At 43.6% G+C, this 16,653-nt stretch overlaps 1 protein-coding gene across 1 annotated transcript in view; it reads left to right on the forward strand.

Moving 5' to 3' along the window:
• LOC145115062 (uncharacterized) overlaps positions 1 to 15,187 on the forward strand; it is a 72,372-nt gene extending 57,185 nt beyond the window's left edge. The window contains exon 7 of the mRNA XM_079051223.1: positions 15,085 to 15,187. Within this exon, the coding sequence (XP_078907349.1) occupies positions 15,085 to 15,119 (35 nt within the window). The 3' untranslated portion in view covers positions 15,120 to 15,187. The remainder of the gene's footprint in view (positions 1 to 15,084) is intronic.
• The last annotated feature ends 1,466 nt before the right edge of the window (positions 15,188 to 16,653 follow it).

Below are 16,653 nucleotides of genomic sequence, written 5' to 3' on the forward strand. Positions count from 1 at the left end.
AGGATCTCATAACACACAACTATCTTTCTCCATGGACACCCGAACCCAAACAGGAACTCCCAAACTCGAAAAGGATAGACCCTACTGCCGCTACGATACCCCTTCTGACTCTCCAGAATCTGGAAACTCTAATGGCCTGTCTCACTGCCAGACCGCCCTCTCAAGATGTCACCATGTTATTCGCTCCTCGAATAACAGACCCCGATGACTCACTGCCCCCTGATTCTCTCGTTGCGACTGATAGAAACAAGTCAATGCCCAAAATTGGCTACCGATCTCTCCTACCAGACATATTAAACAATCCAAATCATACACCAAGGAACGAAAGGATCGCATCACCCCAGGGACCCATCCACTGTACTATAATCAAAACCCATCTGAACAATGAACTCTCAACACCCTGTCCTTAGACACAAGAAAATGATCATGCTTTCCCAGAAGTATCCTCTGATATCTAACAGTCATAAACCCCAGCTCCCTTCTCAAATATTCCCTTAAATGCTCCTTCCGCCACCGAACGCTAGGTCAACTCCCGACCCAACAATTTGACCTCCGAAGGCTACTCATTGCACACCCAATAACTCAACCTTATAAATTCCTTCTCGCAATAGCTATCTCAGCCCATCAGGTGACAAACGAAGTCACGAAGTTCTCCTTACCTCCAGCTAACACTACAATCCCATCTGAAGTTGTCTCATCTCCGACCTCTGTCGTCATCCACTTGCTAGTTCCGTGCGCCTCGTGGTCTATTCCAAACCGACAAAATGGCCCTCTCCACCTAAAGACATCTGATGGAACCCACTACAACTCAAAATGATATCCACCGGGACACCCAGAATCTCATCCTGGCAACCCAGGACACAACTATAGAAATCTCAAGCTCGAGAGTCTTGTTTGACAACAGAATTAGGACCACTCGTCACCAATCGGGTACTCAGCTCACGATCCGTGACCCGCGAACCCATGCGTGCATCACTTCTCCATTCCTTCCGATTGCGATAACCCGTCCCTAACTCGAAATATAACATTTCTCGACCATCCCGGAGACCCCGGTCTCGTCCCTGGTTTGACCACCATGTTTCCAAAGACTCAATTGATAAGGCCACCCACCTAGGAACTCATCTGAGTTAGGCTCTGAATAGTGAATACTACGGCTCCCCGTAGATCCACCACGTTCTCTCTCTCTTACTCATTGGCTAGTGAAAACTTTGGCTCCCTACAGTTTTAGAATACTCTCTCGCTGACCAGTAAAACCAACGGCTCCCCGCAGTTTCACAATACTCTCTCGCTGACCAGTAAAAGCTACGGCTCCCCGCAATTTCACAATTCTCTCACTGACCAGTGAAAACTATGGCTCCCCGTAGTTCCACAATACTCGCTCGCTCGCCAGGGGCTCACCCCATGGTTTTCTGTGATAGTTCCAAGTGATTACCCCCACTTGGACCCACTCATTTTCCCTCTCTTCACCCCATGATCTCACCCTCAACTCTTCACCTCACTAAGTTTACTAACACATGCTTCGTGGTCCAATCATAGACAGGTACACACACCCACCCAGATTAAGCACCACCCTTCCCACTATAAATTCTCGTAGACAAGGCACTTCATTAGTATAGTTATACTCTTGGATAATCCCATTTCTGGCGGCAATTAACTGATAGGTTCCCTCTAGAACAATAGTTATTCGACACTCCACTTGCCATCTCTCTAACTCGAGTCTCGAAGTACTCCAAAATTTTAGTGGCTCACACTCAAATACCCCTATACACCATCACAGAACCTCACGGTGTACCCTCTCAACCACTGATCTCCTACTCTCGTCATCATACTCGGATACCACAATGCACCCTTCCAGAATCTCACGATATCTCAACTTCACCACTGATCTTCCTCGCGCACAACTCGTAATTTCGAAATACTCCAACTCTCAATTTGAAATACGGATGAATCGTCAATGACTCAAAACACGTTGACGGAAATACGAAGCTCCACCCTCTACTGATCACCACCCATACGAAACTACTCATACCGACTCTGAAATTGGTTGACGAATCAACTGCTGCCCTTCCTGGAGTATAGATCACAATCTAAATCTATACTTGCCAATCTCAGCTATTGCACCCTGAACATAGCGACCCAACCGTCTCGCACTCAACATTTGCAAACCCGAAAAATCCCTAGCCACAATAAATTCTCTAACCCAACGGCCACATGCTGTGGGTTCACTCATCCTTTTCAAGCACATACACATACTTCATCTCGCCTCATCCACCGATAACCCAAGTATCATGTGTCCACACCGTAGATCTCCATAACCATTTATCTAACTGAACTTGAATGGATCGCTGATCCACTCAATAGAATACCCCAGTTCTCCCCCACTCACAGTTCAAACCATCACCAATTTGCATACCAACAATCTACTCCATAGGTTGTTTCACCAGGTACATCATACTTGACTCTTGAAACATACCACACAATCACTCAATGATATTGCCGACGGAAACCAAGCAATCTCCAAATATCTCACAACTCTGAAAAAAATCTCGGAATCCCCCACAACGTGACTGTCTCTAGTCATCTCGAAGCCTTAGATCGACACACTACCGAATACCCCATTGTTTCAAATTAGATATGACTCTAGTGCACTATCACGCACCTCGTCTCCGATTCCTCGACCAGCCTACCATCACGGGAATCACCATAAAAGCAAGAGACCTCACTCTCTCGGTCGATACACAATGAAGACATCAAGGGCCACCACCCGGATATACTCCTCTTAGACACCTAAAACTGCCGCTAGAAGTATGCCTCCCTCAAAAGGCACATCCCTGATCCCTTCCATCATAGATCCACAAATGACTCTCTCATGGTATAAGAAATACCTCGCAACAAACATACTACCCAAAATACTCTGGTGAAAAGGTTGCAAACCTATGTAACCCCACGAGATTTACCTCCAAACTTTTAAACCAGAATCTCGTTATCTCTTTTTCTTCTCCCATGAAACGGGGCAGTGCAACACTTGTCACAGAAAGTGACGTCTCATCTATCGGTCGTTTACTCACTCAGACCACGACCCTCCCATAAGCGTCATTTCTACTCATCCCTGAATCTTGCGTCTCCAATTGACATCTCACCGATAATATCACTCGGAGACTATCTCGATCTCCCTCTCAAGGTATGCTCCATTGAAACTTGCTCGACATGGCCCTCTGGCCCCACACTCTATCATGTCTGATATCAGACCGCTCAATCACAACAGGATAACTAGTAAAACCAGAAGTTATAACCTCCATGCATCATGGTACTCGAACCATGAGCTCACCTCTCAATCTGCTATGAATCATGGTACTTGAACCATGTGATCACCTCTCAATCTGCTACGAATCATGGTACTCGAACCATGTGATCACCTCTCAATCTACTATGAATCATGGTACTCAAACCATGTGATCACCCCTCAATCTGCTACGAATCATGGTACTCGAACCATTTCATCACCTCTGAATCTTCTACTTAGAACCTCTGGAATTATCCCTGTATCGAGTATGGGTCCTATTCTTTCAATAGTACGGGCCCATACTACCTTCCACATCTACCTATACTTTCCTCACGGATCATCCCAAATTTCCTAAGTAGCTGCTCAACCTTCTCGATCACCAATCCAGTTAAACCTAGTCGCTCCCCAGCGAATATTCTCCTCCATTAGCATACTCACCTGACTAAGGTCACCCCTAGGCTCTTCCTAGGTTCTCTCACTTCTCTACCATCAGCTGCTGAGGAACTCCTCCTGATGTCAACCAACTACCTCATGAGTATCGTTATATTCGCTTAGTAGTTGACTCCCATCATCAAGAGTTCCACAAAGCATGAACCAAGCAACATTCGGGCATCGAATAATCTCCACCAACACGTAAAACCACTCTAGGTTACAACTCCACTTTCTCTACACACACTCAATGGGTATCACCGAACTCAAGCAACCCTACCCCTCGTGGGTATCTAACTACTCTCTTAGTAGGCTCCTCCAATGCTCATCTAGGTATCTCTCCTAGATTACTCCTCTACTCAAAGTCCTCTCTAAAAGATTCTTGCTGGATACTCTTACTCCGCACATACTCAAAGCACATCTCAGATAGCAACATTCCTAGGCTAAGGCATCATAAATCAGGCAACACTAGCCGTAAAATATGGAATACCTAGCCTATCCTCTAGCATGCATCACTAATATCTCAATAATGACTCATAACACAAATAAGCAAGGGTATTTTGGGAAATCACCGTTCGGGATCTCGATGATTGTACACACTGCTCTTTCTCGTTTTTCTCTTAGAAACTCTTGCTTATTTTAGAAAAAATCATTTCTTTTGAATTTTTTTTTCTCAAATCCTCAGTTTGAGTCCAGATATAGCCGAAGGGGCATCCGAATCCCTCAAACCAAGGCTCTGATAACAACTTTTAACACCATAATTTTTCAAACAAAATTTTCATTTTAAAATCGTATAATTCCCATAACACATTTCAAAAAAATCTCATTAGTTTAATTTACAAAAGCACCACTCCATAATTATTTGATTAATACTCCAGGATCCTCAAAATAACTCTTTCTCTGGTGTGTACAATCAAACCGGTGCCTCATCGCGATCCTGAGAAAACCTTAAACATATATCACATAACACTCTAAGCACGAAGCTTAGTGAGTTCCCCGAAATACCAGATACACTCATTTGCCAGTTGAGGCTATAAATCTGTAAGACCCTCCGGTCAATGTGTCTAAGTGGGACCTTCCAGTCCTACTGCTCTGATGGACCCTCCGGTCCTAACTCTGTGGACCCTCCGGTCCTAACTCTGTAAGATCAGAATATAACATATATATCATATAGACAAAATGCATAATATCACATAACTCAAGTAAGCATATAAGACCCTCCGGTCACACAAAGTTTACCACTCTAGGTAAAGTATATTGAGAAGACTCACCTCATAAGCAACAAGCGAAATGACCTCGTACACGAATCCCGAACTAGCCTCCGCCTAACACATATGATAAATATCTCTAATTAATACTCTTTTCACGACTCTAATAACCGAAGGCTATTCTTACTCTCTCTCTAACTCTGTAGTGGATAAAAGACCATTTTACCCCTCCATGGTCTCCATTACTCGTGCCTGACCAAACCCTAAAGTCAGCAGAGGTCCAACTCGAGTCAACAGTCCTTGTTTAACCTAACTCACCGAGTGCACTCAACAGTCCTCAGAAGTCTCATGAAGGTCCATCTTAGCTCGTCGAGTTGACCCCCAACTCGCCGAGTTATCGCATGATCAAGCTCACCGGGACAAACCCTCACCGACTCGTCGAGTCGACTCATTAACTCGGCGAGTCCATTGAAACTCAATCCTCATTCAGACGATTCTAAAACAGATCCACCACTCCAAACACTAGATATACCATCTTAAGACCCAGTTGTCATGTAAAGCTTTGATCTTTACGTTCACGCATGGTAATTTTGCTCCAACATACCAAAACATGCTCTCTCAAGGTGTGAAGCACAAAAACCCTCATGTCGATGAATAAAGCTGGGACCATTGGACTCTAGGGACCTCCCAAGGTCCAGATCTGAGGTTTAAACCCCTAGATAACTCTATATGCTCGAGGTCCCAACAAAAGGTGGAAGAAACCCAAATCTTCCATAGTTATGAGATCTAGGCAAATAAATGAGAAATGTGCAAGCTTTTTCCTCCCACTAAAGCCCTTACATGAAGATACACCAGATCCAACCGATTCTCTTGCTTCCTTGTTGGATAATCTATTCTTCTCCTCAATAGATTCACTAGGTTACTCCAAGTTTAGCTTCTAAGACTCCTATAGCTCACTACACATGTTTAGGGTTTTTTCACAGGAAGGTTAGGCAACTGGTAAGGAAGAAATGGGGGCACAAGTTCGCTTATATAGGCCCCAACCCCAGGAAATTAGGGTTTCTCTACCTAGCAGCTACTCGGCGAGTCTTGTCTCCGACTTGTCGAGTCCATTCATTAATTCACTCGGACAACTCGACTCTACTCGACGAGTTGGACTCACAACTCGTCGATTCACTCTATTAATCTCAAAATTTATAACACAATAATATACCCGAAAGTCTAGATGTTACACTTACTCTTGAAGTTGAAGCTTCCTATGCCTTCCCGCCTCATCAATGTTGAAGTTGCATTGCTTGACTGCCCAAAATGCACGGTGCTCCTATTCCATAAGAAGATGACATGGTTTTCCAAAAACCATCCTAAATGGAGACATTCCTATCGTGGTTTTGTAAGCGGTCCGATATGCCCACAAGGCATCATCAAGCCTCAAACTCCAATCCTTTCTTGGAGGATTCACTGTTTTCTCAAGAATAAACTTCACTTCACGATTTGAAACCTCCGCTTGACCATTCGTTTGAGGGTGGTAGGCGGTAGAGACACGGTGGGTCACGTTGTACTTTTTTTATCAAAGCCTCCATGATATTGTTGCAAAAATGCATCCCTCTATCACTAATCAAAGCCCTAGGCACACTAAATCTCACAAAAATATTAGACTTTAAAAACTCGATAACCGTTTTGGCATCATCCGATCTTGTGGCTTTGGCTTCAACCCCTTTAGAGACATAGTCAACTGCAAGCAAAATATAAATGTTGCCAAATAAGACGGGAAATGTGCCCATAAAATCAATCCCCCATACGTCAAATACTTCACAAACAAGGATTTGATTTTGGGGCATTTGATTTTTCTGTGAAATGTTCCACTTCCTTTGGCATCGTTCACAACTTTTACATTTACAAATAACAATCATGTGACATGGTTGGCCAAAATAGTCCACACTCAAGAACTTTTCTCAAGGTTTGGTTAGGTCCGAAGTGTCCCCCACAAGCAAATTCATGATGAAATTGCAAAATGGATTGATGCTCTTGTTGGGGCATACATCGCCTACTGATTTGATCGGGACAATGTTTCCACAAATAAGGTTCATCCAACACATAATATTTTGCATCACTTTTCAATTTGTTTGTTTGAGCACGTGTGAATGTGTCGGGACACCTTTCTGTGACCAAAAGTTAACAATATCGGCATACTAAGGAATAGATTAAGTAAGGGAAAAGAGATGCTCATCCGGAAACTCGTCCCGCAACGGGAGAGGAGCTTCATTTGAAATGATCCGGCTTAGATGGTCGACAACTAGATTCTCACATCCACTCTTGTCCCAAATTTCCAAATCAAATTCTTGCAATAATAAGATCCACCAGATGAGTCTTAGCTTCGCATCTTTCTTTGTCATCAAGTACTTGACAGCCGCGTGATCCGAATACACTATGACCTTGGTACCAAGTAGGTATTGTCTAAACTTCTCCAAAGCGACCAGTATGGCCAAAAGATCCTTCTCCGTAGTGGAGTAGTTGCTTTGAGCATTGTCTAGTGTCCTCTATGCATAGTATATTACATGGGAAGCTTTTCCATTCTTTTGACCCAAAACGTCGCCTATAGCATAGTTGCTTGCATCACACATGATCTCAAAAGGGAGATCCCAACTTGGTGCTTGCATGATAGGAGTGGATGTAAGCAACTCTTTGATCTTGTCGAAAGCTTCTTTGCATGCCTCATTGAACTCGAAATCAACATCCTTTTGCAAGAGTTGGCACATTGGTCTTGTTATCTTTGAAAATTCCTTAATGAATCTTCGATAGAAACCTGCATGGCCCAAAAAAGAACGAACTTCCCGAACACAAGTCGGGTAAGGTAAGCTTTGAATAACATCTATTTTAGCCTTATCTACCTCAATTCCTTTCTTTGACACAACGTAACCCAAAATGCGACCTTGACTCACCATAAAATGACATTTTTCAAAGTTTAAAACCAAATTTTTTTCAATGCATCTTTTCAAAATTTTGGTGAGATTGGTCAAACATTCTTGAAAGGAGTTTCCATATACTGTAATGTCACACACCCAAACCGGAATGACGGAAACGTTCGGGGGCGGAGGATGTCATGTCAAGTATCACAACACATGCATTATAGTTATCAAAGTACAAACAACCATTGCATTAATAATGTATAAGTTTTTTCATAGGTGTTAAACCTTTAACAATTGACATCACAACTAGATAAAGTAAAAGACAAGAAATGCAGCACGGTACTAGGATGTGTTCTCAAAAGCTTCGGGAGTGTACTTGTCTACTGGATTCCTAAGAATACAAATTATTTTGAAATAGAGGATCATCATTTATTGATGGTGAGTTCATAAGTAATTAATTGTGGTTCTTTTAGTTTTAAGAAAATGACTGAGTTTGCTCTATAAAGTTCTATACTTTCTGCTTTACAACTGAAAAGTAGTTTTACTCCATAAAACCGTTATGTTTAAGTGTTATTGTACTTATAACCTAGTTTGACAAAATTTTAATTCTCCATAAAATTATAAAAAAAGAATGTTTTCCGTTTCGTTTGTGAAAAGTAGTTTTAATCCCATAAAAACGTTTCGATTTGATTGTGAAAAATGATTAAAGCAGTAGTATTTATTAGGCATGATCTACTGGTGAAATAACAACCCTGTAATTAACTTTATTAATTAGGGTTAAAATGTGATAAGGTTGTAACCATGCTAATGGAAAAGAATAAACACGACGACCTTCTGGCGTCGAAATTGAATATGTGACATTTGTCACCCGTAGACCGTTAGGTCCCACAGTAGCTAGCAGTGAGGTGTGGAATTGTCATTCCCGTATAGATCTATACACACAATGCCTGCTCTCCCTCCAGGAGACTCTGGTTACAAAATACGACCTAACAAGTATATTGCTATGCCGTGAGGTAGTGGCTCACATATCTGATTATCTGGTTTAAGTAAAGATCGAATTATATCCTTTTCTTGACAAAGTAGTTTTGACCTTCTGTACTTATCTAGTAATAATAGATTTCTCGTTTGTTTTATAAATTATACCTATTATAATTTATATGTTTTATCTGGTTAGCATGATCTCTCATTAAAGTACCCCTTTGCTCGACTTGATGCAAAGGTGACAATGTTGGATTAAGGTAACTTTTATGTTCCTATATCTATAATATATATAATTAAGAAGGAAACAACCTTCGGAAAAATTACTCCACCTTAAGCCCACATCCAAACAAGGAAAAGGAAATAAAGCAATTCATAAGTCCTAAGCCCTTTTAAGTCATATTTATATACCTATACATATATAAACATGATTTCTGACAATATAAGTTTAAAGAATTTATAAGACATTTAAATGAGTTTAACAGTATTTAAAACCGAGTTAAGCATGTATCTTCAAATATGGGTTTTAATATTCATGTATACATTTAACAAGTATAACTATGATTTAGCCGACTATCAGACTTGTGATCCTCCCCTAAGCCCACAACAAAACAAGGAACATGATTCAAGGTATCTAGCATCAGTCCTATGCCCGTTAAAGCATACTTACACATAAACATGTAAATAAATATGATTTTGATAATAAACAACAACCTAAAACCCTTTAAAATAGTTTTTGAATTGATTTTAATAGCTTATTAAAGCATAAGAATTCCTTTTTGTGTGATTGCTATCACAGGTTAAATATTAACACAATTGAATGATGTTCAACTTGTATTCCCCCGCCCCCCTAAAAGCATTTAAAACCATTTAGAAAGGTAGTGTAACGCCCCATTTTCTGGTATGTGATTTAATCAAGTAGTTTTGATTTTTTTAAGAGGTACTCAACGAGTCAGTAGCCCGACTCGTCGAGTAGAGTCGGGGTTGCACGCGATTTAAGTTGGCAACTTGACGAGTCCATACTCCGGACTCGGCGAGTCTGCCAGTCTGGATGAAACCCTAATTTCAAGGGCTTGCACCCTATTTAAACACTTTATGCGCCTCAAGACCAGCCTCCCTCACCCATAAAGAGTCCCTTACGAAACCCTAGCCGTCCTTAAGCATTTTTTGAGCATTTTCTCACTTGTGAAGGTTTTGGTGCATTTTCGAGATTTAGGGGAAGAAGAGAGGAGAGAAGTATTCAAAGGAAGCAAGTAGATCCGGATTCCTGGTTGTATTTCAGTCCTCTTTGAGGTATCAAGCTCGAATCTTTGCTTCTTATCAATTAGATCTCTTGAGAAGTTTACTTTTGTGGATTGTGAGCCCTTTCTAGACTTTAAGGTCGAATTAAGTGTTAATATGATGAATGGACTTCAGATCTAAGCTTTCCAGAGCCTATTAAGCTCAAGGTTGCCACCTTTATTGAGCCAAGTTTCCATTCTAAGCTTAGATCCCTTCCTTTGGCTTGTTTTGGGCTTTTTAGCTTCATTTTAGCATGCATGCACGTAAAGTGAGAAACTTTACGTGAAAAACCAGCCCTATGAGCCCAGATCTATGAATGGAATGCACTGGATTCGAGCAGAATCGACTATTTGGTAATGACATGATTGGGACTCGGCGAGTCGTTCTTCAGATTCGACGAGTCGGGTCGCGAGTCCCCGAGATTTCCCTTTTGAGAGTTTGCGAGTGGAATCAGTGAGTGGGAAATTGGACTCAGTGAGTTGAAACGTAGATCTAGTAATGGAGGGACTCGGCGAGTCTGTGCCCTGACTCGGCGAGTCCAAGGCAATCTTCTCGCCATAAGAACAGACTCGACGAGTTGTTCATACAACTCGGCGAGTCAGTTGAGGATGGACTGGTTATTAGCATCGAATTGGAACTCGTTGAGCCTATGCTAAACTCGACGAGTAGTAGCGGGCAGAGAATTAGATATGAGAACAAGGACTCAACGAATTGGCGGCCCAACTCGGCGAGTCCGGTCAACTAGAAAGTTGAGTTTCACCAGGAAGTTGACTTTGACCAGGAAGTTGACTTGGACCAGGGGTAAAATAGTCATTTTACCCTGAGATTAGTTATCAGTATATGATTTAGTGTTTATGGGATTTGTAGCCGGGGAGTTCCGGAGCAGCAGTCAGACAGTTCCATATTTAGCACCTCAGCAGCCAGATGCGGGTCAGGGATGAGGATGTACAGAAGACTGCTTTTAGGACCCGCTATGGTCATTATGAGTTTGTGGTGATGCCGTTCGGGCTCACCAATGCTCCAGCCGCGTTCATGGATCTCATGAACCGCGTATGAAGACCGATGCTGGATCGGTCTGTGATAGTGTTCATTGATGACATCTTGGTTTATTCCAAGACTCAGGATCAGCATGAGGAGCACCTGAGAGAGGTGTTAGAGACGCTGAGGAGGGAGAGACTTTACGAGAAGTTCTCCAAGTGCGAGTTCTGGTTGCGCGAGGTGCAGTTCCTAGGTCACCTCGTCAACCAGAAGGGTATACTAGTAGATCCGGCCAAGATAGAGGCTGTGATGCAGTGGGAGGTCCCGAGGTCTCCAACTGAGATTCAGAGCTTCCTAGGACTGGCAGGGTATTACAGGAGATTCATCCAGGATTTCTCCAAGATAACAATTCCTCTCACCCGACTGACCAAGAAGTCGGTGGTGTTTCGTTGGGGGCCTAAGCAGCAGGCATCATTTGATTCCCTTAGACAGAGATTGTGTGAGGCGCCAATCCCTACCCTGCCAGAGGGAGTACAGGATTTTGTAGTTTACTGTGATGCTTCGATCACAGGTATGGGAGCAGTGTTGATGCAGCGAGGGCATGTGATAGCTTATGCCTCTAGACAGTTGAAGCCTCACGAGGCTAACTATCTGACGCACGATTTAGAGCTGGGGGCAGTGGTGTTTGCCCTCAAGATTTGGAGACATTACCTCTATGGGGTCCGCTGTATCATTTACACGGATCACAAGAGTTTGAGGTACCTCATGGATCAGCCGAATCTGAACATGAGGCAGCGCCGATGGTTGGACGTGGTAAAGGATTACGACTGTGAGATTCTTTATCATCCGGGCAAGGCCAACGTAGTGGCCGACGCCTTGAGCCGCAAGGCGGTAGCAGCCCCGATCAGGGATGTATGTCTGAGGATGACAGTGATTACTCCATTGTTGGAGCAGATAAGAGAGGCACATGTTGAGGGCCTGGAGGAGGAGAGGCAGAAGTGTGAGAGGATTGTGGGCCGAGTAGCTTCCTTTGACTATGACAGTCGAGGATTGTTGACCCTTCATGGGAGAGTATGGGTACCATACTGGGGAGGAGTACGACAGGTACTGATGGATGAGGCCCACAAGTCCCGGTTCTCCATCCATCCAGGGGCGACGAAGATGTATAGAGATCTTCGACCCGATTATTGGTGGCCCTGCATGAAGCGGGACGTAGCCTGGTACGTAGAGAGATGCCTGACCTGTAGGAAGGTCAAGGCAGAATACTAGAGACCCCACGACAAGATGCAGTCGTTAGACATTCCTGTGTGGAAATGGGAGGATATCACTATGGATTTCATCACTAAGCTTCCCAGGACCGCACGTGGAGTTGACTCGATTTGGGTCATAGTGAATCGGCTGACCAAGAGCACGCATTTCATACCGATTCAGGAGAGCATATCGGCCGAGAAACTAGCCAATATTTATGTGTGCGAGGTAGTGGCACGACATGGGGTGCCTGTATCAGTAGTATCAGACCGAGATGTCCGTTTTACTTCCCGGTTTTGGAAGCGGTTTCATGATGAGATGGGGACTCGTCTTCATTTTAGCACCGCTTTCCACCCCAGACGGACGGGCAGAGCGAGAGGATGATTCAGACTCTCGAAGACATGCTTCGGGCATGTGTCCTAGATTTTGGTGGCAGTTGGGATACGTATCTTCCATTAGCGGAATTTTCGTATAACAACAGTTACCACGCTAGTATTGACCGCCCTCCTTTCGAGATGCTCTACGGGAGAAAGTAGAGGACCCCGATTTGTTGGGGAGAGGTCGGTCAGTGAGTCATCGGGAGTACCGAGGTGGTGCTCAAGACCACAGAGTTGATCCAGCAGGTCCGTAGCAGATTGCAGACTGTGCAGAGTCGGTAGAAGAGTTACGCCCACAAGAGGCGTTCGGACTTGGAGTTTCAGGTGGGGGATATGGTCCTCCTGAAGGTATTACCCTGGAAGGGTGTTATCAGGTTCCGGAAGAGGAGCAAGTTGGGCCCCAAGTTTATTGGTCCTTTTAGGGTTTTGGCCCGAGTGGGTCGGGTTGCTTATCAGTTGGACCTTCCAACAGAGCTTAGCCAGATCCACAACACTTTCCATGTTTCTCAGTTGAGGAAGTGTTTGGTGGACGAGTCAGCAGTTGTACCCTTGGAGGATATTCAGGTTGATAGCAGCCTGAATCATATTGAGAGACCAGTTGTGATCTTGGATCTGAAGACGAAGACATTGAGGAACAAGGTGGTTCAGTTAGTGAAGGTGTAGTGGCAGCACCGAAAGGGTTCAGAGTGGACGTGGGAGGCCGAGGAGGAGATGAGGGAGCATTATCCAGAGTTATTCTCAGACACTTTATGCGCCTCAAGACCAGCCTCCCTCACCCACAAAGAGTCCCTTACGAAACCCTAGCCGTCCTTAAGCATTTTTTTGAGCATTTTCTCACTTTTGAAGGTTTTGGTGCATTTTGGAGATTTAGGGGAAGAAGAGAGGAGAGAAGTATTCAAAGGAAGCAAGTAGATCCGGATTCCTGGTTGCATTTCAGTCCTCTTTGAGGTATCAAGCTCGAATCTTTGCTTATTATCAATTAGATCTCTTGAGAAGTTTACTTTTGTGGATTGTGAGCCCTTTCTAGACTTTAAGGTCGAATTAAGTGTTAATATGATGAATGGACTTCAGATCTAAGCTTTCTAGAGCCTATTAAGCTCAAGGTTGCCACCTTTATTGAGCCAAGTTTCCATTCTAAGCTTAGATCCCTTCCTTTGGCTTGTTTTGGGCTTTTTAGCTTCATTTTAGCATGCATGCACGTAAAGTGAGAAACTTTACGTGAAAAACCAGCCCTAGGAGCCCAGATCTATGAATGGAATGCACTGGATTCGAGCAGAATCGACTATTTGGTAATGACATGCTTGGGACTCGACGAGTCGTTCTTCAGACTCGACGAGTCGGGTCGCGAGTCCCCGAGATTTCCCCTTTGAGAGTTTGCGAGTGGAATCAGTGAGTGGGAAATTGGATTCAGTGAGTTGAAACGTAGATCTAGTAATGGAGGGACTCGGCGAGTCTGCGCCCTGACTCGGCGAGTCCAAGGAAATCTTCTTGCCTTAAGAACAGACTCGACGAGTTGTTCATACAACTCGGCGAGTCAGTTGAAGATGGACTTGTTATTAGCATCGAAGTGGAACTCGTCGAGCCTATGCTAAACTCGACGAGTAGTAGCGGGCAGAGAATTAGATATGAGAACGGGGGCTCGACGAGTTGGCGGCCCAACTCGGCGAGTCCGGTCAACTGGAAAGTTGACTTTGACCAGGAAGTTGACTTGGACCAGGGGTAAAATAGTCATTTTACCCTGAGATTAGTTATCAGTATCTGATTTAGTGTTTATGGGATTTGTAGCCGGGGAGTTCCGGAGCAGCAGTAAGACAGTTCCAAATTTAGCACCTCTGCAGCCAGCGTTACGAGGTGAGTTTCCTTCCAGTAGGGACGGGTCTACGGCCACAATGCCGACCCATTTAGTTAGCAGTAGTTCCGGATTTCGGTCCGATGCAGTAGTTCAGTGTGCTTGATGTCTTTGTGATTCAAGTATGTCTTTGTGTTATGTGTTCCGGACTTCGGTCCGATGCAGTATGCAGTATATGTGTTTATACTAGTAGTTATGATTATGCTATGATATGTTCAGTCAGTTTCCGGACTTCGGTCCGATGCAGAGGGCAAGGCCCTGGTTAGTTGCGGACTTCGGTCTGATGCAGTTTCCGGACTTCGGTCTGATGCAGAGGGCAAGGCCCTGGTTAGTTCCGGACTTCGGTCCGATGCAGTTTCCGGACTTCGGTCCGATGCAGAGGGCACGGCCCTGGTTAGTTCCGGACTTCGGTCCGATGCAATTTCCGGACTTCGGTCCGATGCAGTGGGCAAGGCCCAGTAGTTGATTTATACGTTATTGTATGGTATGTGGTAATTTGGGGGAGCTCACTAAGCTTTGTGATTACAGTTTCAGTTTTTGGTTTCAGGTACTTCCGCTAGTAAGGGGAAGAGTGCGGGATGATGGCATGGCACACAGCACATCTTCAGTTTATCCTGGGAGTTTTATTCAGATATTTTGATATGTTTTGACATCAGTTGATTTGAGAAACTTATTATGACATTTTGAGACACATGATCCATGGATTTATCTTTTAATATTTGATGTGATGATTTAGTAAAGTTTTCAAATGAAAATTTTTGGGTTGTATTTTTGGGATGTTACAGGTAGATTATAGGGGTATGAACTCACCTTAAGTGAGTGATTCGATTGAAGACTGGAATAAGAGTATTACTCCTACGAGTGAAGTTCTGGAGGACAAATGAGTCCTAAATAGCATATAATGATACATATAGGCATGATATTAGTGATTATAGCCACAAAGTTGTTTAGCAAACAATCTAGGATGAAAGAATAACTCACCAAAGGAATGTTAGAATCAAGTTAGGAGGCTGAAAGAGAGTTCACGGCTGGCTTGATGTGTTCACGGCCCAAGAACACTTGAGTGTTCACGGCCCAATCATGAAGAGTTCACTGCCCTGATGAATGTTCACGGCCTTAAGAAGGGTTCACTGCCCAAGAACATGAAGAACACTTGAAGTGTTCACAGCTCTAGCTTGAATCTATGAATGGTTCATGGCCAATGATGAAGGGTTCACGACCGTGAACTCTTGAAGATCATGAAGATGATGATGAAAAGTGATGAATCAATGATAGAATCAAAGGGGTTTCCAAGTATGGACAGGTAAAGGGATACGGTACTCACGTTTTTGGGGTGAATGAAGACCCTTTGTGGATGGTACTTGAGAGCAACTTGGATGATCATGGATGGAGGATGAGAAATGAAGAGAAAATGAGACAAAACTCATATATACAGCATGAGTTCACGGCCCTAGGGTGGGTTCACGGCCGTGAACCTAGTTTGCGATCGTGAACCACTTTTGAAGGTGTTCCTGGCTCGATTGCAAATCACTGATCTCAAGCTAACACTTCATAAAACTCAACCCTTGAGTAGACTAGGCTTAGAAAGTCATAAATTGAACCTTAACACAGCAAACGATAACAGAAACAAGTCTGACTGTTGATTGATTAGGTTGACTTAAAAGGTAGAGATTTCGGGTTGTCACATCATCCCCCCTTTAGAGGGAATTTCGTCCCGAAATTAAGTCTAAGATATAATAAGTGAAAAGATGTGTACTCTCCTCTTCTAGATTCGTACTCTCCTTTAGAGGGAATTTCATCCCCCCTTTAGAGGGAATCTGGAAGCTTTACGTCGCTTCTAGATTCGTACTCTCCTCTAGGTAGTGTCTCGGATGATTTCTGGACCAACAAAGGTGTCGTCTGGAAATTGGACCTCTAGCTAGTTGCGTGCAACCTACTTTAGTCCAGTGCAAAGGGGATCTACACTTGCGACCATAGAAGGTTTTGAATGGATCAACTTCAAAGGCTAGTATGGTAAAGGACTCGACTAGTTGGTCAATGGGTGTCCCATGCTTTACCAAAGTCGATTACATATTCCCTTAGCATGTCTTCAAATGCTCGAATCATTCATTCATTC

This window comes from Lactuca virosa, chromosome 5 (assembly GCF_052849685.1).
Source record: "Lactuca virosa cultivar CGN04683 chromosome 5, Lactuca_virosa_CGN04683_v6, whole genome shotgun sequence".
Classification (NCBI taxonomy): domain Eukaryota; kingdom Viridiplantae; phylum Streptophyta; class Magnoliopsida; order Asterales; family Asteraceae; genus Lactuca; species Lactuca virosa.